At 40.8% G+C, this 27,151-nt stretch overlaps 1 protein-coding gene across 6 annotated transcripts in view; it reads left to right on the top strand.

The window, feature by feature from the left end:
* nfic (nuclear factor I/C) overlaps positions 1-20,986 on the top strand; it is a 65,235-nt gene extending 44,249 nt beyond the window's left edge. For 4 of the 6 annotated variants that reach the window (XM_044360941.1, XM_044360942.1, XM_044360945.1 and 1 more), the window contains 3 exons: positions 1,580-1,763; positions 13,266-14,407; positions 14,688-20,986. In XM_044360941.1, coding sequence (XP_044216876.1) covers positions 1,580-1,763; positions 13,266-13,390 — 309 coding nt within the window. In that variant the 3' untranslated portion in view covers positions 13,391-14,407; positions 14,688-20,986. Of the gene's footprint in view, positions 1-1,579; positions 1,764-7,102; positions 7,192-13,265; positions 14,408-14,687 lie in introns of all 6 variants that reach the window. The other 2 variants (XM_044360944.1, XM_044360943.1) reach the window with 1 other exon arrangement.
* Positions 20,987-27,151: the final 6,165 nt, after the last annotated feature.

Below are 27,151 nucleotides of genomic sequence, written 5' to 3'. Positions count from 1 at the left end.
TATAATATATTAAGTTTTGACACTTCTGACACATGTGCCAAGTTTCGTGAGTTTTCAAGCATCCCTAGCCCCTCAAAAACAGCTTCCTGTTTCATGGCAAACAATGTGTTGCCATAGCAACGGCTTTTGATGAAAACTCAAAAGCTTTCAAAATTTTAGGTGGATCTGGTTAACCTGCTAGGAGTAGTTAGTGAAAGTATGGGGCCTATGACTTCCTGTTGCCAGTATGTTGTGCTATTTCTATGATTCAATATTGGCCTGTACATGTCTTCAGACCAGGAAACATGTGAAATTTGAGAAAAACCTGACAATGTGGAGTCGAGTTATGTAACAGTTTCTTTTGCAATGGCGAAACATCAAAATTTGCCGCATCGCCATGGCAACAGCGTTCAATGAAAACTCACAAGCTTCACTATATCGCATCCTTAAAGCTTTGCTGACCAAATTTGAAGTGGATCTGTTCAACCTGCTAAGCAGAGGTCATAAAAGTGCAGCACCTGTAAGCACCTGCAAATGGTGAAAAGTGCGCAAAAATTGCAAAGTAAATTCAAAATGGCTGACTTCCCGTTGGACTTTGCGTATGGGTCCAAGAGGCTTTTTTATGCATCTGGACATGATACATGTGCCTACCAAATTTTGTTAATCTACGTCAAATCTAAAGGTGGGGGTTTTGACTTTTAAATTTTCTTGGGGGTGCCATTGAGCCATTTTGCCACACTCATGCCCAGGACCCATAAAATATTAAATTTTTATCACTTCTGAAGCATGTGCAAAGTTTCATGAGTTTTCAAGCTTGTGTAGCCCCTCAAAAATGCATTTGTTTTGGAAGAATAGAGAACAATAATAACAATAATTCCTTCAATTACAAGAGGGCCTTCGCACCATTTGGTGCTTGGGCCCTAATAATCTGGTCTGAGACAAAAACGTTTGATACCAGTTAGCAATACTTACTATATTAAGTGTGTTATATTGTTAACCATTTTTTAAGCTGCAACCTCCTCTGAGATTATACAAGGTGGATAATGGCAACATGTGGTGGATAGGCTGGTAGAATTGGAGGCAGCTGGGAGCTGCGGCAGCGGCAACCACTCGCTGTCTGAAAGTACCTTAATAACAGCAGCAGTTTAGACCTGCAAATGTAGACACACCAATGTGCTCCATCTATAAAGACAGTAAAAGCTGCTACAATGTTGACAGAAACTAAAACACCACAATAAAATAAACTAGTCACAAGTCAGTTCCATGAGGTTCTACATAACACTATAAACAACCACTTAATAAGATGAGTCAGTAGCACCTACGTTTTTCTTACACACTGGACATGTACTGTGTGATGCATGTATGTGCCACTCCCTTTGAGTCCCTGTTTACACATCATAGTTCTAAGTTTGCAATTGCAAACCTGATCAGTAAAAACTGCCTATAAAAAAGGCTTTTAGCTTCAGAGTGCAAAGAAATAATAAATGTTTTGGATGTATACTTTAGGGCTACACTCACCAACTGTAGAGTTAAAAATGAATGCAGTAATACAGCATGTTAAATATGGGTAAATTATGTTGTCTGTCTCTGATTTTTTCAGCTGAATGGCAGCAACCAGGTTAAAGTGCCCAGTCACTACATCTCCTCTCAAATGTTGGTACCCCCTGGGCCAGCACCCTCCCTGGCTCCTCCTCCATCCTCCCTCCCCAGGCCAACACTGTCTGCAGAGTCCAAGGCCCCTACCACCTCCTCTGATGGGGGAGCAAACTCCCCCACATCACCCAGTAAGTGGTCAAAACATTAACAAACTTCCACTGACAGTACAGATGTGTGTCATGACACATACTGCATACAGTATACATTGCCTTCCAATGGGTGTTAGAATAGAATATGTTACCATTCATAGTCATGTATTTGTTTATATCGAAGTGCAAAAAAGTTCAGAAGATAGATAACACAAAAAGTCTACTGGTGTAAAGGCTCCTGGGGGGTATTCCAGACTGACGGTTTGAGAAATCCCAAACTAAATTGATTCCTGACTGGAGAAGGAGATATAGTATGTGTGGCATATCCTGAATAACTCAGCCTACTTTCACTGACCAAGCTACGCATGTTCAAATAAACAAAGACAATAACAGCAGTTCCAGAGCAGCAGTGTGTGTTTTATAAATCAGTTGACATAGTTACAGTAATGCGTGTATGCAAATTTCTACAACTATAAAGTTGTGTCTTGCCTTGATTACTCATTCAATATTTATTTGATTTTTATTATCAACAACGCCAGTTGACAATCAACTATTGTCTGTGTATCCAGAGCGTGATATAGTTTACGTCATAAACAACAATCCATTGTTGTGCACTAACGATTAAACATAAAGGAGCCATATCAATGTACTGGGCGACATGTTCCCACATTATGGTGAACCAGGCAATTGTAGTTCCTCTCAGCTCATCAAACAAATAAGCGTAAACACAAAACTACATCCCCAGAGCATGTTCTAGTGACATCTGCCCTACACGGAGCTAGTCTGCACAGATCTAAACTGCATCTGCCGAGTGGTTCAGGAGTTACGTACTCTCTGTGATGATTACAACCACCAATTTAGTTTTCAAATGTAATTCATTTATATCTTTTGTATCTGTATGGAGTCTGTTAGGGGAGTCATTTTATATGCACTATATACACAGTAAATAGGGCAGCTTTACTAAGAAAATGCTTAGCACAAATATACGCTTTCATCACATGTGATGCTGTAATCTGTGTGCATTCAGCACTTGATTTACTAAGGCAGCAGTTCATTACGCAGGACTGACTTCATTCTGAGAGTGAAGTAGAGCTCAGTAAGTAGTTCACCAAGTTTAGAAAATAAATGACCACTTATATTAATGCGGAATAAGTCAAACAAACCTCGTGGGATAATATAGAAGTGATGGCATAACATGTTTCCTGTACCTTTAAATCAATCAGTTGAAACTGAGCCCGGGTTTCAATCACATTAAAATATCCCTAACAAACCACTAGAAACGTATCTCACCATGCATTTAGTTGTGACAAATTTTACAGAGAGGTGATGAATAAGTGTCAGGTCCAGCAGCTCAGAGCGGAGCAGATGGAGGTTTAGATGGTGTTAGAGGTGGTGGGAATGGAGTGATGTTAATACTGAGGTAAAATGCTCATTGTAATGTCTGATCAACAGACAGAGCAGTCCAGTTCAAATTCACATGTCAATTTAATGACACAAAGCATAACACCCAACCTCTTTTTTTTTTGCTATTACAAATTACTCACATATATGTTAGTTTCATTATTAATTATAGCTTTTTTTTGGGGGGGGGGGGCATGCTTGTTGTGAAATATGTCTGGCTTCATCACAACATTGCTTCCAAACCAGAGGACCTACAGTGGAGAACACTCTGCTTGTTAGGCTACTCAGGCTGCGTCATTTGCTAACACAGGCTAGCTCTACCTCTACATACATCTTAACCGGCTAGCACCTGCTGTTCAGGCTCAGCACCAGCACTTCGCTTGCTGGCTCGTTCTACAGCAGGCAAGCTGAACTACACCAGCCACATTCCTCGTACTGCTCTGAAGCACAGACTGTTTTCCAGTTGTAATACACATGGTGATTAGAGGCACCCCACTTGGTATGATGTTGCTTCTCTCCTCCTAACTTGGGTGGTGTGAATGAGGGGAGACAATGTTGGATGCTCATGTCTCCTCCAGCCTCTATCTCCTCTCCCCACATGCCCTCATTCACCAGTAAGAGCAACCTAAGCACCCCCACATTACCGCACTGTTACACAGGCTGTTTCAGATGCGTTTCATATGTTGGCTAGAGGCACTCCACCAAGGACGTCTGTTGCCTGTTCCTCCCTGGCCTCTCATTTTATACATTCTTCTCTACCGTAACCTCAGGCTCGCTGTGTGTTTGTCATGCTTGGTGCACGGCGCACTCAGAGAGCTGGAGTTACACTCAGATAACTACTATTCTCAGTGTTTTCTTGGTGAGACAGCCCGTCTTGCACGCACTGATCTCCCCACTCATCTCATGTAGGAGAAGGAGCTCGGGCATGGCGCCATGCTGAGTGTCTTGTCTCTGATATAGTTGTCTACTAACCCTGCCAGCCACTGGGTGTCATGCGCAGCGTTATATTATAATTCTCCTATCTCCTTTATAACCTCCTACCTTCTCTTGCGCCCTACAGTGCCGGACGCATAGAAGTGCACAGCCGGGTTCCAGCACGGTAAATTAGCAATGATTCTGCCAAGGTGCCAGTCACAGGAGCTTTTATTACTGAGATGTGGTGCCCACTGTCCAAGGAATAAGATTATGATGAATAGTTTATTTCCTCTTTCTTGCTTCTGCCATCAGGTGACTGTCACAAACTCTGTGGTTGTGAAGTCACAATAAATCCAGTGTGGGCCCTAACCCTCCAGGGGATATGTGCCACAACTTTTCACTGTTCTGTTTCCCACCTATGATAGATATTAATTATACTGATGCTGGAAGTAGAATGAAGACCCATTTCCCGGTGAAAATTACACCCTGTATATTTTTGGTGGGTGTTACATGTTTCTCCTGGGATGGATATGCTGCTGGCTGTGGGAATTGAGCTATGCCACCCTTCAATTTCCCCCACTCCCTCAGGCGGCCCAGCCACTGCAATGGGGAGAGGTTCCCTGAGGGAGACTTCCTCTCTGTTTGCAACCCCATCAGCATTTTTTGCAGCTCATATCAACCTCATTTCAACCTCTTCCTGCAGGATGCTACAGAGGAGGCACATTCTCCTATTTGCTGCAAGTTCCTCCATTCTGGGGCATCATTCCTTCTTCCAGTTCCACTGGGACTGGAGGAGGACACGAGGAAAAGGAGGCATCACTACAGTTTTCCTCATATGGGGACTGGTTGACTGCTATGTCGCAAGATGGCTTATCATATGCTGTAACATATGCTGATGCATTCACCTTGTGACAGGTGACTGTCTCTACCTCTATTGCCTCACCACATGAAATGCTAATTTGCCTTCTCAGAGGTTTCTCAGCGCTTTCACCTCCTTTTTCAGCTATGTGCATGTTTTTTTGTGTGTGGAAAATGCGCCTAACCCTCTCAGAGTCAGGAGTCAGGTGTTCTGCCTTACATTGACAATTAGCTATTTCTCGACCCGTCACTAAATAAAGCTAAAGCCCACATGTCTCTGGTGATTTGGTGTCATGTGTCTGGGCCTCACTCCAACCACATACTAATGCTATGATAATGCTTTTCCAGCCAAGCCTGTATTTGGTCTTGTTCTCCACCTGGATTTATACGTTACTTATGCATGTATATCAGATCAACGTCTTTTCTGCATCTGCTACAGTGAGTAGAGACAGCTGCTTGGGTCAGGGTGGAGTTGGTTATTCCTCTGATCTGACTGAGGTCAACCGCTCAGCTGGTCAAGCACCTACGGGCAGCTGCACAGTGGGCTTCTAAGTGTTGATTGTGTACAAGTGGAATTGCACCAGAATAATGGCAGATGATGCAGACTTCTCATCCCTACTCAAGCCCTTAGCAGTGTCGCCTTCTGGAGCGCATTTGGTTGTCTACACCAGGTGGTTCTGGTGGCACCACCTCCCCACTTCACCACATTCAGGAATGGTGCGTCATGGCTTGGTCGTTGAGAGGGAGTTGTTTGAGAAACTTGCACCTCTCATGCTCCCATGCTTGTGCCCGCTGCAGGATATACACACTTTCTTCACAGGCTGTATGAGTTTTCGCCACTATTGCGGCTGGTCATGATAGTCTCAACAGCTTCACAGCCAAGAGCCATCCGCTCATAAAAGGATTTCTCTGGGATGTTTGCAGACTGAGAACCTGCCTGCTGCCTGATTCTACTGTGGAATCTCCAGGCGGTTGCAGAAGGTCCATCAGGCCCACCTCCTGAGCCCTTGGACACACCTGAATTTTTTGTTTCTGTCAAGACAGCCCCTTTTTAGCCCTTTCCTCTGCCCAGAGAGCAGGGGATTGTTCAGCATTGCCTGTGAGTACATGTGTAGTCCTCTACTGGGTGGATGCTACCTCCTGACTGGGTGGTGAGTGCAAAGTTCTGTCGCAGGGTGTCAAGGCAGAGCCTTGGAGGGATATACCAATAGCAAAGCCCATTAGAGGGCTACGGATATACTCATAGAACTGGAGTTACATCCAGATAACTACTGTTTGTTTCCCTTAAACATTGTTCAGTGAGTCAAACAGCTATATAGTTTTTTGATGTGCTTCACTGCACACGCTGTGATCTGTCGCTTTGTCTGTCTTGTTTGATTTAATTAATAAAAAATGTTTTTAAGTTTTTCCTGTACAGTTTAGCTGTGTCTGAGAAATCTTCTTGGTTTCTAACCGTTGCCTCCAGCTGTCTCTCAATGGACTCCTCTACACAAATACGAGTGAGAGCTTGGACATGTTACTTTGTCCAGAAAGCGTTCTCCACTGCTCTTTTTTTAAGTATTTGTTCTCCTACTACATATGTAAAATGGTGGTTACCGTTGTTTTTTGTTGTTGTCGTCCTTATTGTGATGTGATGTCACATCTGCTTGACGAATCACAATCAACAGTACTGCAGGCAACCCCTCAAATTACCTGGAACTTACATTTAGTTTCACCTCCTGAGCAGGTGTCCAAAGTGTGGACAGAGGGAACAGCGTTGGTTTGTGAATATAGTGTCTGGCAAATTTGCCAGTTCCACAATCTGGAATACCTCTCGGGTCAGATGTTAACATATCAGCTGGGTGGAATTTGTTCTCCCACCTGCAATAGACAGACAATAAAGAAAGAGATGAGCTGGGCAGTACTCTGTCCAGTGTAAGGTAGACTCACCAACATGATATCTGTTGCCTCGGTGGTCTATTTGGTATCCTTGGGTACAACATAAAACAACCTTAAACTGAGTGGGAGTGTCTAGTGTGAGGTGAACCTATTTCAGCTGTTCAAAGATGCATCAGACAGGGTGGTCCAGTGTCTCAGTCAGGGGGATTTGATGCTATTCTCTGTTGTAGCTCCTGTGTGATACGGGCAGATTCTTACAGAATTTGTTAAAAGTAGTGCCTCATGCAACTTTACAAGACTGATGTTGTTAACGCAAACACCCTCAGCGTACTCGGCCCCTGGGACCCCCCCTGCCAATCGCTCCTCCTTCGTTGGAGTCACCCCTCGAGACCCAGGTGGACTCTACCAAGCCCAGGTTAGTACAGCTCATTTGACATTGTCAAGCTCAATTTAGGGTGGATTCAGTTGATCCTTCAACACCCAGATTATTGGAGAGTTAAGAGAAAAAAAATCCCATTTACTTCTACAGGAGGTCAATATCTCAGCCTATGAGACTTCTGCCACAACCAAAATACAAGAGAGGTGAATAACATGTGGATGCTGTGGATGCTTAACACAAATATTTTATTATATTTTTCCCATTTTTACCATCTCAGTCAAGTCAGTCTTTGTGCTAAATTAGAATGACTGAATATGATATCATGTTGTCACTCCAGACTTTATAAGCTGCCCTCTTATTCATGTTTCATTTTCTTCAACTATGTTTATGACCTCATAAAAGTGTGCTGTCTCTTTGACACTGTAGTAGCTTTCGATAACAAGTTAGTTCTCAATGGTCTAAATACTGTGACGTTGGCAGTCTGACAAATGAAATCTAAAATCTGTCAATAAAACAGTGCTTGTCAGACAATGACCATTTATTGGCAACTTTGATCCAAAAATATCAATGTCTCAGTAGCTTAAGCTGTGAAAACCCTGTATCAGTCAGACGGCTGTAAGCTAGGTAAGTGGGTCAGTAAGTGTCAGGATGCAGAAGTAGGGTGGTAGTGAAGTAGGTGGCTACAGCAAGTATGCAGTCAAGGTGGTAGGTATACAGGCTAGTGGGTGGGTGCATTAATAGGTAATTTAGGTAATTAGAAATGTGTATGTATATACAATATACCATATGTGTTGGTAATATATGTGGTATGATATGTGTTTGATCACCATGGCAACCAAAAGTACAAGATTTGTTTGGTGTTTGTGTTGTTTTGGGAGAGAGGCTACTCTACATTACGAGGGAATGCTGATGCATATTGGATGCCGCTCCTTTCCTAAATAGACAATTGACTGTGAACTTCACTGCTCGTGTGATTAATGTGGCCTTCCTGCATTTTGCTCAAGCTTTTTTATGTTTTTCAATTTTCTGTCTGTGTGTTTTGATCGCTCACTTAGTTGGAATACATTCTATCAAACTAGTGGACTTTGGGTTAAGTAAAGTAAAGTACCTATCTTCCTACTGGGATTTACGGATTTTGGATTATTCACCGTAAAGTGCTTCCTACCTTCTTTACTGGGATTTGTGGAATTTTGGATTATTCAACATATTTAACCTCCTCATCTCACTCGGTTCCATGTCAACCAATATTGTAATTGTTGGTGATATGAATATACATGTCGACAAACCCTCCTGTCATTTTGCAGTGGAGTTCCTGAGTCTGATTGAGTGTCTTGGCCTGAAGCAGAATGTTGATGTCTCTACTCATACCGGGGGGCACACACTTGACCTGGTCATCACTGACTCCGTCCCCACCTATGATCTGGGTGTGTCTGGCCACAAGGTGGTCTCAATGGATTTGACATTCCTGTCACCCGCAACTAAACCTAAGCTTCAGATGCTTTTTCCGATCTAGAAAAGCACTGACCCAGCCATCATGACTATGGACCTCCAGCACATCACCTGCCCACCTTCTGCATCAGTGGATGAACTAGTGGCATTCTACAGTAATTCTCTGAGCTGTGTCTTTGATCTTCATGTCCCTGTCAAGATGCGTGGGGTCAATTTTTCACACTCTGCTCCCTGGTTCACTCATGACCTGCGGAAAATAAAAAGAACTGAACGTGTCATGGAATGACACTTCAGATGATTTGGCCTCACTGTCCATAAACTGCCCTTCCGTGAACACAGTGAGTCACTGTAGCATCCAGTCTGCCCTCAGTCCAACATGAGAGGAAAAAGAAGTAGCGCTGCCCAGAGCCACTGGCAGAAAATGAAAGATGCTGTAATTTTCACTGTAGGACTGTCAATATGTCACTATATTAAGTTTTAATATTTTTTTATGCGAGAAAGTAAACATTTAGATTCCTAACATGTGATCAGTTTATCCAAATAACGCCTATTTGAAATGTTGCGTCAACGTTGTTGTAAACGCAACTGCTGCAGCAGCCACTGGCTGGGGAGATGGCAGGCCATCTTAGCTGCATGATCTGATGAACTGATGTCTGCAGCTCTTTGGTAATTTACCACTGGCTCTAATGTCTCTATAGCATTTAGATATCTTTATGATGCCGTAGCACAAATTCACTGTAAACAGTAAGCTTTACTCTATATTCAGTGAGTGATAATGGTGGTGGGGTGATGTGTTAGGGATGGGGGGTACTGTGCTTTCTGGTGATATGCTGCCCCCTATTTGAGTGGATCAGGTGGCCAAGTATTGGGCCTTTTAAGATGCTCAATCATAGTTCTACTCCAACCTAAGTAATAACAATGCTGGCAACCCTAAGCATCTTTTTTTCACCATAAATCATCTCCTGAAGCCGCAATCATCTTCCCCAGTTGAGGCTACAGAAGAGCGATGTAACAGCTTCATTGACTTTTTCAGAGCCACAGTCAACAACATCCACTCTCTGATGTCCAGCTCTTCCTCTCTGCCTCCTCTTGTCATCGACCCTCTGTCTGGGAGCTCGCTATCTCTACTTAATTTTACTGGTGTCAGGTAGAGCCACATTGAGGAAATCCTAAGGGAGATGAAACAGTAATTGTGCCCTGGACCCCATTCCTACAGATCTACTCAAATCATACATTCCCATTCTCAGCCCTCTGATCACCCAAACTGTCAACCTCTCCCTTCAAACTGGTAGTGTTCCATCTGCCCTCAAGGTCGCAGTCATCCACCCTTCCTCAAGAAGCCCACCTTGCACCCAAAAATTCTTGCCAACTAAAGACCTATCTCCAACCACCCTTTTCTGTCCAAGATGTTGGAGAAGGTGGTTGCTTGTTTTTGTATGTGCTTCAGTGTTTCCCCTAAATGCTTTCAACAGTGGCGCAGTGCCACTGCTAAATGAGGAATGCCACTGCTGAAATTTCACATCGTAGTTACAAAATAATCACGACAAACACAAACCACACGCTCTTTGTCCGCTCCGAGCTGCTGATGTCATCTAGTGGGGAGAGAATTGAATGTTTGATTTTCCTTCTCTCTCCTCTGCTCTCTGTATGTCTGTTTGACAGAGGGCGCGGCTGAGCTACATACATGCAGAGCAGAAAGGCCATAGTGAATAGGATGAAGCTCTGCATTCACACCAAATCCAGCAATGCGGCACCTTCCTGCAGGGTTGTGTGGAGGTGTTGGCGTGTTTATTTGTGCTTTATATTGTAACTGCCATGAAACAATGAGAAAATGTTTTATTTCTCTGATTCACTGCTTTGTTCTCACTACCATCACTCCCTCTCTTCATTCTCTAGACCACAGCGCCCTCTCTCTCTCTCTCTCTCTCTCTCTCTCTCTTTCTCTCTCTCTCTTGCTGGTGCTCTCAGCTCGCTCTGGTGTCATTGGGCCAGGGAGGAGGGGCCAACTTTAAATGTTGTGTTTACAGACAGCGACTGACAATTCCTACTTAGTATGCCTTTAAACACAACAACCTATTAAAAAAATTTCAGTCAGATTTTCGTGCAGCACACAACAGATGGCAACTGATGCAGGGTCCCCTTGTCTCCTGATTCTCCTTGACTTGAGTGCTGCATTTGACACTGTGGATCACACTATCCTCTTAGAGCGCCTCACATTGGACTGTCAGACTCTGCACTTAAGTGGTGTTCCGCAACGATAAGTTAGTCATCAGCACAAATGGGAAGTCTTTGCATTGCTATGCTGATGATACCCCGCTGTACATCAAAATTGCTCCAAGCCCTTCTGCAGCCATGTCATGTGCCTAATCTCATCTTTTACGGTCAGGACATCTCCGTTTTCTCCTCAGTCACTAATCAGGGTGTTAGGTTTGACCCTCAGCTGACGACCATATAAGACATCGGTGCAAAACCTCTTTCTACCATCTCAAAAACACCTCCAAACTCTGCCCTTCTCTAACCCCGTCAGATGCAGAGAAACTTGTCCATGCCTTTATCTCCTCAAGACTGGACTACTGAAATGGGATCACAGGGATCCCTGGCAGGAGCATCCAGAAACTCCTGTACATTCAGAGCAGCGCTGCCAAGATCCTGATGAGAGTGCGAAAATACAAACATATAACACCAGTTCTGTTTTCAGTGCACTGGCTCCCTGTCTCCTTCAGGATTGACTACAAAGTCCTGGTACTCGCATACAAATCCATCAACAGACATGTGCTTCCCTACCTACATGAACTGATTATACTACAAACCTCCACCTGCACCCTTGGATCTGCTAGCAGGTTGCTCATCCAGGCCCCGAGTACCAAGCTCCGCACCATGGGAGTCGATCCTTCTCTGCTGCACCACACTTGTGGAACAGCCTTCCTAACCATCTGAGGGGAGCACAGACCCTAGTGTCTTTTAAGAAAGGCCAAAAAACCTTTCTATTCAAGAAGGCTTTTTCATCTTAACTCCTATTACTCTTTTCTTTATGTTGTGTGTTCTATGTTATCTATACTGGAGCACTTTGAGTTTCACTATGAATGAAAAGTGTTGTACAAATTAAACTTATTATTATTATTATTATTGTTATTATTATTATTATTATTATTATCATTATTATTATTAAAGAGTAACATTTGGCCTTCTGTGTTAGACTGCAGTTTGCATTGTGTCGTGTCTGCTGCATTGCAGTGCCTCTGCTTCAGAAACACCTCAGCCAATACTGCTGAGCCAGGAATCCTCTCTCACTCTCTCTCTCTGTCTCTCCCTCTCTCTGTGTAATTCTAAAGTTTGTCACAACTAAATGCATGGTGAGCAAATTTCTTCTATGGTTAGTAATGACAACTAGGTTGTTATGGATATTTTAAGGTTAATGAAGCTTGGTCACAGTTTCAATTTATGTTAGTTTTGATTTGTGAAATGAGTCAAAATTAACAGAAGAGGAAATTATGTTGCAAATCAGAGCCTGCATGTTGCAGATTTAGTGAAACTGGCCCCTGAATCAAAAAAAACTACAGAGCAGCTTCACTGTGCTCAGTCCAACACAAAAACAAATGCAGAATGCTGACAGAGTATCAGTGCTTGCAGTTTCATTGCATGTCACGGTGTGTCATGGTGTGTCTAATAAAATCTATAGTCTAATCTAAGCAATCTGTGTCAGACTGTACAATTTCCGTTTTGAGGCATGGGAGACTGTCACAATGAAGGCCTTTTGGATGGTACTGTATCAGAAAGATGTAAATAGTATGCAAGCAGGGACATGTAATTAACTCACATAATCCATCTGTGCTGCTCTCATGTTTTGAAAATGCAGCAAAACTAGCTTTGGCCATAACACTTTTTGTATTTATTCAGAGATTTAACCACCTTTCTCTTGTCAACTTCCATCCCACAACCCAAAGTCACACATTATACAAGGGGCCTTAAATGCCCAGAATTTTTAGCTCAAATGTGAAAATGTCCAGACAGGACACACTTCTTGCACAGAGGAAAATGACTGAAGCTCATTTTTAAATTTGATTTATTACTGACATGATTTAATTGGTGCCCACATGGCCTACTACAGTCTGGATTTAGGGGTAAACATCACAAGCACAGGAATTAGTTGTAAAAAATGTGTTATTTGTCATCACAGAGACAGTGTGTGATGACACCAGGGAGCTTGCCAAACCTAATGATAGAGTGCCCAACTCACCACTGTAAATAGTCAGGTGGGGATGAAGCTGCAGCCTTATGGCTGATAGGCTGACTGGAGAATTCAGTTTATTATTGATATTGACTGAAGGTAAATGTGTTCTGTGCATAAATGTACTATGTACTACTGTTAGAAATCATAAAAGATATTTGTACATCATTAACACCTCAAATAATATGAAAATCTTAATAAAAGATACTTAATCTTTATAATTACTTACTTCAATTTATGTATAATAATATGTATAAAAGAGCATTAATTAAGAGATTTTACACATGTACATTTCCTTTGATGGACCCTTTTTTTTTTACCAAGATTGTCACAAAAAGTACGATTTGAAAATCTTGTACTTAAGTGTGAGTGAAATGCAGGCTTGTGTAACCTTTCAAAGTAAGTGTTAACTGTGTGTTTCTCTGTGTTGCAGTCTTGGTATCTGGGCAACTGAGTGAACTCTGGAGAAAGGGTGATTGTCATGGCAGTTCTGTCCTGGAGGAAAGGAAACAATGTTGTCAAGACATTGCCAGAGAAAAAATATATTCAGCTTTGTAGAAGCATAACGTGTGGTCATACCTATATATAAATATATAGTGAAATATATTTATATATGTGTATGTACCCAGAAGAGACAGCCTTGATGGAAGTAGGATGCTTCTCTCACTCAGCCATTTTGCAGCCCCAGAATGAACTATGCTATATGACACTAAATGGCCACTAACGTGAGCTGTGATTTTCAAGTGAAAGCAGTGGATTGATGCAGATGTCTGGTTGGCCCAGATGAGCTGCAGACCAGACCCAGTTCTCAACCCACCAGATCCTAAGAAGCTTGTAACCTAACTGTGTCCCCAGGATGAGGCCTATTTCCCTGGGACGGATGTCAGCCTTTGCCTCTCTACCCTGAGTCTCCACACTAAATCCAGTATAAGGCCTCCTCCCTGGGACGGACATAGACCTCATCCCCCCTCAAAACCCAGAATGCCCCTCTCCGCTGCAGGTGCTGCTTATTATATATGCAAATAAGCCTCCCTTATTTTCTGAACGACAAGAAAGAGAGATCCTATTGTTAATATGTAATGTTTCTTTGCACTTTTTAATATGTTATTGATACGCCTGAAGAAAATGAAGAGTTGAAACAGTGCATTTTTTCTCTCTTCCAACCAAAAGACCGAGGATTTGTCTTTTTTATTGACAATCATCAGCCTGAAACCATTAAGTTGCTTTGAGAGGCTCATGTTTCTAAGACTGTTTGATTGTGCTTTTTTATCAGACAACAATGAGTAATTGTGGAATATAAGAGCTATATTCATGCCTTCTCCAACACAACACACAATCACAATGCTACAGTCAGACGCACAACCCTTGGCCGTTTGGAAGAAACATGCCGCTGCCACAGGGAAACAGCTCAGCAGAACTGAGAAAAAGCAAAGACACATTTAAACCAGGGTCATGTGGCAGCACAGCCAGCAGTAAACAGGCTGCTGGGGCTGACTGGGCTCAATGTGTTTGAAACTGTAGCATGGTGTGGAGTGTGTGTGTGTGTGTGTGTGTGTGTGTGTGTGTGTGTGCGTGGTCCAGGTATTCCTCACATTATAGAGACGTAAATCTGTTTACACAGTCAAGTTGTGGGGACTCGCCTCCCTTATGGGGACTAAAAGCAAGTCCCCTTAACGTGAATTATTAATTTTAGGGTGAAGACTTGGTTTTAAAGTTAAGGTTAGGGTTATGTTAAGGTTAGGGTAAGGGTAAGGCATGTGGTGGTTATGGTTAAGGTTAGGATACGTCACCAGGAAATGAATGTAAGTCAATGTAATGTCCTCTGAAGTGATGGAAACACAAGTAAGCATGTAAGTGTGTGTGTTTGTGTGTGTGTGTCAGAATGTGAATATGGTTCCTGCATTTCAACACTCATCCCTGCTCTGTTTTGAGGAGATGTTACATAGATTTTGTTTGTGTCTCAGAGAACACAGTGACAGGGTTTGTACATGTATGTAGGTTGACGCTTAGAAAGAGATATAGCAGGCATTGCACTATGATTAAGTTGAAATTCCTTTTTGAGAAAGGTGCGATGGCGTGGCGTGTTACCAAGCAGTGTGTTTTCCTTGAAGTTGTTGATGGTTATGACAGCAGATCACACACAAACTGACCTATAATGAGCACAAAATCCAGGTTTCTTTGTCCAGCTTGTGAATTAATGTTGGTCCAAAAGGTCCCTAAGAGGTTCTGCACTGTGTAGCTCATGACCTCAACCTGCACAATTTGTGGAGGAACAGTTGCAGTAGGTTTGGGTTCAGGTTCAAGCAAAGATGAGCTGGAGGTCAGCCACAGTGCTAGGGTTGGTTTCAGGTCAAGTCTTGATCCTTTACCACAGGCAACAAGCACCAAATCAAATATTTACAGTAAAACCAGAGTTTGTAGGCCATGAGCTTGCTTTTCTGTGTCCAACCATGACACAAGATTAGCATAGTGCTTTAGTGAGACAAAGCAATATTCTGTTATGACTGGCTTCTCAAAGCTCCATTTAGTCAATAATCTTTTTAAAGGCATTTAATAGCTTAAAATCTTACATGTAGCATTTGAACTGCAATTTGACAAATTTAGCATGTAATAGAATCCAAACATCCCTATCTGCAGTGACATCTCATAACCACATGTTCAAAGAAGTTACATAGAGTGAGATGTCAGTTCAAGGGATAGCAGCAACTCAGTCTTTGTACGTGTTGTTGTCAAAGATCTGAATGCAGAAGCAGAATAACCAGAATCAAATGATAAAACATATCACCATTAATATTTCTATGTAAAATTCAAGCAAACTCCAAATACAACAGTAGCAGGCAGAACATTTGCACCCTGGCCTTCTGATAATTTGTTAATCATTTCTTTGGGGATGAAAACAGATTTTTAGGTACTAATATTTTATAACTAGTGCCATGTTTTAATCTCTAAGGCTTTGCAACTATAAAGCAGTTTATTGAAGTTTGTTGACTGGTTGTATTTAGCTAAAGGATGGGTGTTTCTGTGTTGAGTTGCAATCAGATTGAATGATGAATTTTTGTCCTGCATTATTCACAGGAATTTGACGGGTGGAGTTTCTGCAGCCTGCAGATGTTACTCCATGAATCAATCCCATAGTGTTCCCTATATCCACTATTTACACAGACAGCGGTGACCGCTGTACGCAGCCTGAACAACATACCTATGTCCTGTTAAAAACAAGAATATTTTTCTCCATGGTCAGTGAAAATAGTGGATGCATGCGTTGGTTTAGCCCCAGGAAAACATGTTATCATTCCAGGCAAAAGCAAGTTTGACATGCATCCATCTCAAACAAACCTTTGAAGATGCATCCCACTGCAGTAAGAGATCATGTGATTTTTCCCCTTAAAGATTCACAAAGTAAAATTCAGAGTGCTGAGGTCACAAAAGGGGCTACTCAAACAGCAAGTGTACTGACTGTACAGGACCTTGCTAGCTTGCAACGTACGCACGAGCATGTGTATGGAGAATACAGTAGCTGTATGTGTTTGTATGACAGCTCATACTTGGAACTCACCAGGAACACCAGTTCTGTCTGATCATTTCCTCTAGTTTTTCTCTTTTTTCCTCTTGTCTCTATACGTTTATAAATGTTTGTGTCAAACAATGTTGGAGTAAGTGTGATTTTTTTTTTTTTTTTTGCTGAAGGTGAAGCATTGAATTTGCGTCTTCTTGGCCCACTTGCATATTCCTAATGACTCTGTACGCAGTCAGACTGTCTTAAATTTGCTTTTCGTTCAGTCTGAACACAGATGTCCGTGTCTTTTCCGTTTGCTTTCCCAGGGATTGGGGTTAAATTTGATTGAAGTCAGTGCCTGCTAGGGGTTCAGATTTTGCGCTGAAGGTGCTGATATGAACTGGGTTTTTGTAGGGCAAGGTTTAAGGTTTGGTTAAAATTGGCTTAAAGCTGATGTATACTGCATGGTGCTGTTCTGGTCGCTGTGCTGACCTGAAGAATGCATGGCTGAAACTGATGATACCTCTATCCTGCTCTTCCTCTTCCTTCCCAACTCCCCCTCCCCTTCCTCCCTCTGTACCAGTGGATGGAAGGGCTATCTTTTTCTTTGAATTTTAATAATAGCCCTGTTGTTAAACTTCTATTTTGCACGATATTTCATAAAACACATTATGTGCCTTGCCTTTAGTTAAAGAACAATAATACATTATGGAAAAGTGATCCTACTTTTTATGGTACAGCTGGTAGTGCTTAAAAAATACAAAAAAAGCTGCATGTGTGATTTCTTGACTTTAATCAGTGTAGCAGGTACACAGTTCTAGGTTAAACACTGACGGTGTGTTAGCTGGCAGTTGAGATACTAGCTTGAGTGTAAGCTCAAATAAAGCTTTCATTAGCTTCAGTAGAGATTGGGACAGTGCTTATCCTCTACTCCCATCCATCTGAATCTGAAAATGGCAAAACCACTGGTTTTGAAAGTAAAGTCTGGTGGTAAGTCCTGCCTAAATGTTCACATACGAACAAAAGCCATTTTCAGAGATGCTGTGCAGCTCTGTATACATCCTCTTTTAATATCAAGTATTAAATACATGCAAACACATTTAATAGTGTTTTTTGCAGAAAGAAAGTCCTAGACTTTGTTTAAATATTTTGTCAGGCATTTAGCCAAAATGGCCAAGCCCCTCAACACCATCTAATGGAAACATGTTGCAAATGTTCAGGTTTGGGCTTCAATGCTCTGCAGCTCTGTGATTGGCCATTAGAACACCGTCCATTTCCCTGTATGATGAATTTGACCACATGACTAATCATGTGACCAGATATTACAAAATGCCATAGGTGAGTTTTAGTTTTATATGGATGCATGCACTTAACACTATTCTTACTCTACTTGGCTTTTAGATTATTTTTAGTTATTTTTTGAGTTGTTATTATAATGTTGCTTGTAGGATTATAGGTTTAAACACAGCATTGTGTATAAAAATATGTACAACATGGACTTATCAGTTATAAAAAAGAATGTATAGAATGTTTAAGTGTTTGTGTATTTTAGTTTGGCTCTCTTAAGCTGGTGGCCAAGCCGCAGAGCAAGGGACCCATGAAATGGGAAAAGTGTGCGTGAGCTGGTTGTAAAGTTTAGCCATGTGAGGGATGATGAATGATGATGGGTGAAAATGGTAGTGGGACAGAGACAATCCTGGAAGTCAAGTTAAATTAGGGTGAACTAGAATGCACTCTAGAATGCAGAGTGCATACCTCTGCCAAGGCTGCACAATTGTTAAAATGGGTTATTTTAATAACAGACAGTGTTTAGAAAAATCTGTGACTGGATCTGAACCAAAATACACAGTGATAGACACTGATGTCACACTGATTGGCTGTTGGTAGCCATGTTTTTAAACAAAATCCTTTCATGAAATATTTCAATTACACACAAGTAACACTCCATTTCATTTTGCTGTAGCACTACCAATATGGAAAATACATTTTTATAAGTGGATAGATTTACAAAGTTTATTTGTAACTGCGCAATGTGTTCAATGTCAGTTTATGTCATAGGCCATACACATAAATAATTTGTGAGTGTATGAAGTGGTATGGCATATCAAAAAGCAAATGAATAGCCCATCCAAATATCTTGTAGAAAATTTGGTGAAAATGGGATGAAATATGTAGTGGGATTGGGAAAAAAATTAATAAATGGCAGAATATCTAGTTAGCATGATGCTCCACCAGTTAACAAAAAGAGCAGTCTCTGTCTGCCTCAAAACACATATTTTCCTCCGGTAATGATGATGACTCACCACGTGATCAGAGCTGATAGAAAGTCCACTAGGATCCCTCAGGTATAAAACATACTGACACACAGACCTGAGGCCTATAGCAATATAATGCGACTCGACCAGACCTGATCAGACTAAATTTAGTTTGGACCTGGCTGGTTCAGGTCTTGTCAGGTCTTGGATATTAGCCACTCAGTGGACCCATGAAGACTTCTAGTTAGGAGTTCTGTCTGAAATTATGAGACAAAGTGAAAAGTGCTGTGTAAATGACCACAGGATGGTGCTATTGCTCCAGATACTACCTGAAACGAACACTTGTTCCTTTCCACCAACTTGTATTGAAATATATCTGGTAGTGCAGGATAAAGAACAGAAGCTGCTTGGTGGAGATTATACTACAGAGCTTCATGTCTATTGAAGAGCAACAGCAGCTTGATGTGAAGTTAATATTAGTGCTGATTGTGATTGTTCACTTTGAAAGCATATGACTTGATTCACGGATACCAGACCAAATTGTAATTTGGATTTAATGTTTGTACTTCTGCTTTCGATCAAATATGTTTTGTCTGTCCTTAATAATATCACCATGGGGATACAAGACTATATTTATATATCAGCAACACCAAGTATGAAGATGGATTGTGGTATTCACATGGCTGCCACTTAAAATTGCAAGGTGAAGGATATCTGTGAAATGATAAAAAGATGAAGCAAAGTGTTAACCTATGATGGGACTCACTGTGGTTCACTGAGTTGTGATGTGTTTGTGATTAGGTGCTGATTGCCTATTAGCAAATGCACTCCAGGAATGAAAGGGAGAACTTCTGGGCCCACAGACAGAAACAGATCATTCATAGATTAAAATGTCAGACTGCAGTCTGTACATAACCAATAAGAAAACAACTTAAGTCTCTCTAGTTTGATTGCCCCAATTAAAATTTTAAGGGGCAGACACAATTACACCAAAAAGCACTGCTTAATATTGCCATATATTTAAATCACCTCTCTTACACAGCTGAAAAAAACTGTAAGCCATACAAATGTTAGGTATATTGTAGGGCCCATGTAGTGGATAATAGGATTCAAATTGAGTGGCTTTGTGGTTGTTGTGTGTCCCCCAGCTGATGACCAAGATTACTGTGTGCATTGTACTTTGGGAACTTTATTACTGCTTCATATTGTCTATTAGTGGCTCTACCTGTGGCCAAGATGGAAAAACTGATTTAAATTGTAAACCTACATCTGGAGATGATCTATGCACTATTTAAAGGCATAAAAGCAGTATATTGTCATCATTTGGTCATATTCTGCATGTATTCCTCCTGGCTGTCAGGAGAGGTTTGACTCTGTGTTGAAGCAGGTTAGAAGGTATGAATCATCTTCTATTCCCCTCTACTTTCTCTGTATCACTGACTAGCAATCTGACAAAGAAAATATAGAAAGAGAGCCAAATAGCTTCCCTACATAACACCAGCCAATTAAGTAGAAGACTAATGTTATGTGTACTGAAATGTGTCAGCTGTCCTGGCTCAGCTGAAAGGGTTTTAAGCTTGTACAGTGTGATGTCTCCTCATCCCATTCTACAAAATGTACTACATAGAGACATTTGATTATTATAAATAAAATACTACCACCAAAGCCAAAATGCAACAAGACATACACTATGCCTATGTCTCTTTGACCGAAAAAGTGAAAAGAGAAAGAAAAAAAACATGGTAACCTCTCGGTGTGTTCATTACAAAACTTGGAGAGAAATTGCTCCACATAAGTTCAGCCTCTCATCCAAACGCTGTCCTCTCCTCGGGTCAAAGAAAGTTGGCATGCAAACTAATCACTTAATACTCTATTCAAATAAACCAGCAGGTCAACAGTATGGAAAGTGAAAAATAAAAGTGAAAAAACAAAAATCTCAACAAGCAGTGCCTGTCATTTTAAGGCTAGTTTGTATTCAGTTGTATTCAAACACTATATGGTGGTGTGGCACACTTTAGCCCAGGGGTTGGTGCTCAGTATTGAGAACATTACCATCTCTGACCAGTAGGGATGGGCTGTGCAGGTCATGAGGTGACAAGCCATAAACAACCCAAAGAGTTGAAGAAAATCTAGAGGAAACACTGACAGACTGTCTTTATCTGCATTTTGTGTCTAATTTAAGTTAAAAAAAATAGTTCAGCTAATATATGTGATTTGTGATACCACTCTACAAAGAGGTACAAAAACTGTAAGTAGTTACCAGTAACAAGTATTTCCTGAATAGCCATTTGAGCATTAGCAGTAATGATCCAGTGTCATAGTGATAAGTTCCTTTATCTGATCCATCTTTAACTCAACATACTGACCTCATTTTCGCCTTTTCCACAGAAGACATTTTGACATGTCACAGTAGAAAAAGTACAGGTGTAAATAACGAAAAGAAGGATGGCTGAATTCCATTTAGCTGCTTAAGTTTTAGGGTCCTTGTATTGTGCATGCTGGATTGCTGTCACACTGTCACATCCTACTGGGACATTTGAATAGAACAGAGCCTTTGTTAATGATGAGTGGCTGTGGCTCAGGAGGTAGAGCGGGACGTCCACAAGTTGGAAGATCAGTGGTTCAATTCCCGGCTCCTTCAGTCTGCATGTCGAAGTGTCCTTGGGCAAGATACTGAACCCCCAATTGCTTCTGGGCTGTGCCATCAGTGGATGAATGTATGTGGATGGTTAGTTCCCTCTGATGGGCAGGTTGGGACCTTGTATGGTAGCCCCTGTACCCATTCAGCGTATGAATGTGTGTGTGAATGAGTGAATGTGGCTTGTAGAGTAAAAGCGCTTTGAGTGTACAGAATACTAGAAAGGCGCTATACAAGTACAGTCCATTTACCATTTACCATACTATTAACATCTGTGCTTTTCCTACCATGACAAGTCAAAATATCTGCTGATTCAATCAGCAACTCTAAATCAGGTTCTAAATGGGTCATAACATATAACTGATCATTACATCCTTATTACATCTATATCAATTACTATAGTAATTTTAATATAATAATATTGTTTAATAAATGATTGCATCATACTGAGTTGTTGCTTGGAATGCATTGTTACCTGATCATTCATTTACCATTAATTACCATATTTGTAAGTTATTACTTATTTTGTGAGAAGGCAACATTGGATCATGAACCCCATTCCTCCTTTCGTTACTTTTGCTATGTTGAACAGCTATCAATATGGTGAGAACTACACCTTTAGCCACCTTCCACAGATGGAATGAAAAGAATACAGTCCACATGGTCAGGAGGTGTCACTGTTATTATGTTCCCCAGGCGCATGTTTTCACTGTGCCACTGTTGTATGTAACGTATAGCATAAATGTTGGCAGTCAAAGCATTAGAGCAGTAAGATGACTGAGGTTATCTGAGCTTGTGCTCAGTGAATGGTGCTTTGAGGAAATTATTTGTTCTTAGTATAGGTCAATTGTATTATATTCAGTGCTCGTTTACATTAATACTCACTTCCATATAAGCAAATAAGTATTTGCCAGATAATTATTAAATAATAATGTGTACTAAGTTACGTCTCAGTATCATGCACAAAATAACTGTAGGGACACATGAATAGAGACTAATATGTACATAATAAGATGCGGTGTTTAGTTATTGATTATGTACTATTTAGCGTTTGATTTATTCATTTAAGTAAGTAGGCTATCTATAGGAACAAATCATTACATACTGGTTCATTAACATATCTGGCACTTTTTTATTATGTATTTTACGATCCGTTACTTATTCAGGAGCTATTAGTTCATGACGGATTAATTAGCTGCTTACTTTTGTGGAAATATGCGTTTCTATAAAAGTACATTGTCAAAGATTTATTGACTACATGTCGGTATTCATTGGGATAGATTTTGGTCTTAGGTTCCCTCTAGATTTTTCTTTTCTCTGTGGTACAAACCAAGTGCTGTTCTGACAACTGTTAGCACTGTTAGCAGAGAATAACCATTGATATACACTGTTAGCATGTGCTAAGTGCCAACAATGCAAACAATGTTTCTGAATAAGATGCACCATATCGGAATCATAACTGCTTTGTGATTGTGATTGCCAGGTTATGGTTAGTGTTGTAAGCAGTTATAACTGTAACTGAACAGTTGTACTTGCTGGAGGCAATTCCTGTTTGTTAGCAGCTGCAGACAGATGCTGCACGAGGAACAAATGGACTGTTGGATATCTAAACAATACATTTTTGGGAAGGTTTTTGGGGGATGTTTTCATAGAGGGCTCTTTTCTATAAACTATTATTGTGATTCAACACTCTACCCTACAGCTGCTGTTGCCTGAAAAAGTCCAATATGTGTTTCTTTTGCTGTTTCTTACTTGAATTGAAGGTTTCAATTGTTATTTTCAATGTCCCTGCAAAACCCTTTCTGTAATAGAGACTCACAGCAAAACCTTTTTTTAGTTACTGAATTGAGATTTTGTAGAGCTACAATGTATGCTGTGAAAGTGATGCCATATTGATTCCTTTCTGTATCTGTGGGTACATTGCTTCTGCATACTGTTTACTCCATGTGCTGAGGACACTTTGTAATGAACGGAAGAGTTGTTTGCCAGAGAACATTTTAAGGCTGTGTCATATTTTAAGGATTTTTTTCTTATAATTTTTCAGATATTATATTAAAGGACTGCTCTGCTTGCTTCCAGATATGTATCCCTTACATCAGAGAGAGCATAGGCATGAACAGCTTTCATCAGTTATTGCATGACTACAGTCCACACAGACCACAGTCCTTTTCACATTAAACGTACATTAGGGCATTATATAGTTCAGTTAGTGGTGGGATAACAACACTAAATTCTTGGTAATCAAAGGTGCATGATGAAGTCCCCCAATGCCTGAAAATAATAGACAAGGTGTAGGTAAAGCAGAGTGGCGTCCCCTCTCATGTGTCTATTATTTTCTATTGGAACCCCTCAGAGTGCATGGTCACTTCCCAAAGAACACATTAAAGAAAAGCTAAAAATCATCCAGTATTTTATAAATTCCTCTGACCAATACTGAGAGTATCCAGGTTTAACTGCCAAATAAAGCATTAGTCCAGCACATATCATCAGTGCTGTTGCTATGGTTACTCAGTCTAATAAGGCCAGGCCACCAGAATTATCTTGTCTAATTTGACTAACTTGTCCTGACAGCCAATCAGAAACAAGCAATACTGCACAACTTGGTATCCCAATATGAGAAAATAATAGATGAGGTGGAGGCATGTTTTGTCTCTTCCTGAATGCATTATATTCCAGATTGGGAGAGTTTAGAGTGCATCATGGCTCTTGAACCATAGCTACTTACTATTTGTAATAAAAAATAAAAAATAAAAAAAAAAGAGCTGGAGTGCTGACATTAACCCTGACCTGAGAGTTTCTCTGTGGAAAGGGCTGCTGCTCTGGACTGGATGTAGTTTTTTAGCAGCTTTAGAGTTAAGTTTAAGTACTTTTTCTTTTGGATGTTTTTCAGCAGAAACAAACATCAATAATCAACCTTTATTTATATAATGTAAACTGTTCCTCTAAGGCTGCATTTAGACAAGGACAGGAAATGATGTCAAAACTGTGGCATAGTTATGTATTCTCATGGCCATATAAACTGAAGTCATGGACTGTCAATTGTCTGTTCAGATGTTGGACTTTCTGTTCCTGTTTGAATGTATCATAGTTTGAGTGACAGCTGTCTCAGCCTGTGTTTCTGACCTGATGTTTTTCATCTGCTGTGGGGGATATTAACTTCTTTGAAAATATGTCATTATAACCATATTTAGCCATTGCTTTCAGCAAATGCTGATGGATTCATTATTGGAAATGAGTATGTTTCCCTATGCAAAAATATACCATTAATAAACAAGCTATACCACAACTCAGCCAACAGGTGTACTGTTTGTTTATTTCATTCATATCTGATTGTATCACATTGACCCTGTAGCCTTGCCTGCACTCTTTGCAGGCATTCAGACAGCCGTGTGTTAAAACAACACAGGGGGCTGCGTTGGTGAGGGTGTACTGGTGAGACATGGAATGCAGGAAGGACGGTTTGAGTAACAGATCTGTGAGTTTGAAGGCTTATCAGACGCCAAAATACTGCACAATGGATTATTATACTAAGAGAAAGAATTTACAACTCTGGATAGTTATGACAGAGACAATCATTTTATCCTTTCTCACGACAATCATGATAGCACAGAATACAAAGTAATCCACCATGAATGTGCACTTGCATGTATGTGATTGGCCACCACAGCACCTTGCTGGAGAACATCAAAAGTCATCCAGCAATTGGCAACCCAAAGGCAGCTTAAAGGTAAGTTAGGTCAGGGCTAGAGAATGGTGTCACATCATGGGGCCTCAGTAGATTCATGACAGCACAGCCTGATACCCACTGTAGGGCCTAATGATAGGTCAGAACATCATTTAATGTGAATGCCAGGGGGTCAAAACATCTACAGTAGCAGTGATGAAACTTCTGGAAGACATTGTCATCATCTGATGCCCATAGCACACAATGTCACGTCATACAGACAGAGGTAGTAGTCAAGTTACAGTAGCTGGAATGTGTCAATCTGAGAACCAATGTGATAAAACTACTGCATTTCTGAATGGACCTGCGTGATTTCTGGGAAATAGGACTGTGGCATGTCCAGCAGTCAGTAATGTGACATGAAGACACCTGAGCTAGTAAGTGGACCTTTTTCATTATTTTGTTGCATATACTGTTCCCAAAAAATGAGCCTCCATGATCAATAACATCTAGCCTCAGTGGAAAAGGGAGAAGCTCTACCATCTTCCTGTGGTTATGATAAACTTGTTGGGAAGCCAACTGCTTCACCACCAAACTACGTGCACAATAACATAAACAACCAACTGTCAGAAAAAAAGCTGATTATTTAAATAACCTGGAATTAGGAATGTGGTGAGACATGTAATAATGGGACACTCCATTGTCTAGCCAGTTTGAGAGAGCCCCCTCTCTAGCTCTATGGACCTCTCATTCAGGAAATACTGATTGTGTCCTTGTTTTGATATATAACTCCATGGAGAAATAATACCAGTTGTGTCTGATATGAGGCTTATAATTTACAACTTTGTGGACTACTGTTATTAGCCTGCTAGCCATGCTAGTTCCCACAGTATATACTTACAACCCTGCCCCCTCTATTTCCTGTCGTGCCTATTCATGCCAGTAAATTGCACCAGGTGAATGTCATCTGACCACACCTTTCAGGATGTTGCAACGCAGAAACTTCAAAATAAAAGGGCACAATAATATGTTACAAACACAAACCTGCTCAATTTCACTGAAAGATTGTGTGACAAAATACATTTTTAGATTCAAAATACTTAGGTTCTGTATGTGACAATTTCCAAAAATCCTGAACCTGTTGAAAATGCTACAATAATTAAGTCCGGGAAATGTAAACATCTCAATAAGATTCAAGTTGAAATAAAACAGACCCCTGTCTTTGGCTTTGTAACAGCTTCTGTCTCTCTAAAACAGTTATTGGAATTGAGATATTCCTGAATGAAGCAGCATCTATGGAGCACAAGCAGCAGCAACAAAGCCAGAAAGAAATCATGTGAGAGACGACAAGCCACATCAGCTGTCCTGTCTGACAGACATGCAGTTATACAAGAGATGCAGATGTACCTGCTTATTGAGTACAAGTATGTGTGTATCACAGCTACTGCTGCATTTTAATAACAGGACAAAATACTGCATGGGGGCACAATGCAGAGTCTGAGAACAGGCTTGTCTGTTGATATCTGGTTTCTGTGATGCTTTACTGTATTCTTTGTATTTCCTGTTGTACTGCATACATGTACACTTAGATATGGAGCTTGGTTCCTTTTGATAACTTGACTAACGGTATTTATATTTGACTGGTATATATATTTGTTTATCACTGTAAATAATGTTTCAATATACTGTAGTTTAAGTCAGGGCAAGGCAAATGTGGCATCTTTTTCTTTACTTTTATGGTAAAGTAATCTTCCTCTCCAACATGGCGATAACTAGACAGAGTGTCTTCCCAACCAATTTCAATGATGTCATCGTCAAATTATCTTTGTCAATCTGTGCTACTCAGCCTGTTTGTATGCTCCATGTCAGAGATGAAGCCAGCAAAAAGCCAAGAGACAAATTTAATGGTGCAACATGAAGTAATGGCTTAACTGAGAAAAGAACCTCCTCATTGCTATTGCCATGTTTACAGCCAGGTGCACAGTGAATCCTGGATTCTGGCACTCAAGCAGTTGTCTTTTCACAAACATTCGGTCATCATTTTGATTCCCCTCAGATTTTAGGGTGCATTAAGGAGTTTTCGTTTTTGAGTAAACTGTCTCTGTGACAGGCAGGGTACACATCAGAAACTATATAAAAGACTGCTCCACATCCAATTATCACGAGAAGTGAAAGTTTACATGTGTGGGTTCCACCCCCAGTCAGTAGGTGGCGGTAAGACCGTGTTATGTTTTCCAACCGCCGTTAGACTGCAGGAAGAAGAAGG

The sequence above is a fragment of the Thunnus albacares genome, chromosome 9 (genome assembly GCF_914725855.1).
Source record: "Thunnus albacares chromosome 9, fThuAlb1.1, whole genome shotgun sequence".
NCBI classification, from domain to species: Eukaryota; Metazoa; Chordata; class Actinopteri; order Scombriformes; family Scombridae; genus Thunnus; species Thunnus albacares.
Note: the sequence above shows the minus strand (reverse complement) of the source record. Positions and strands in the feature narration are given on the sequence as shown.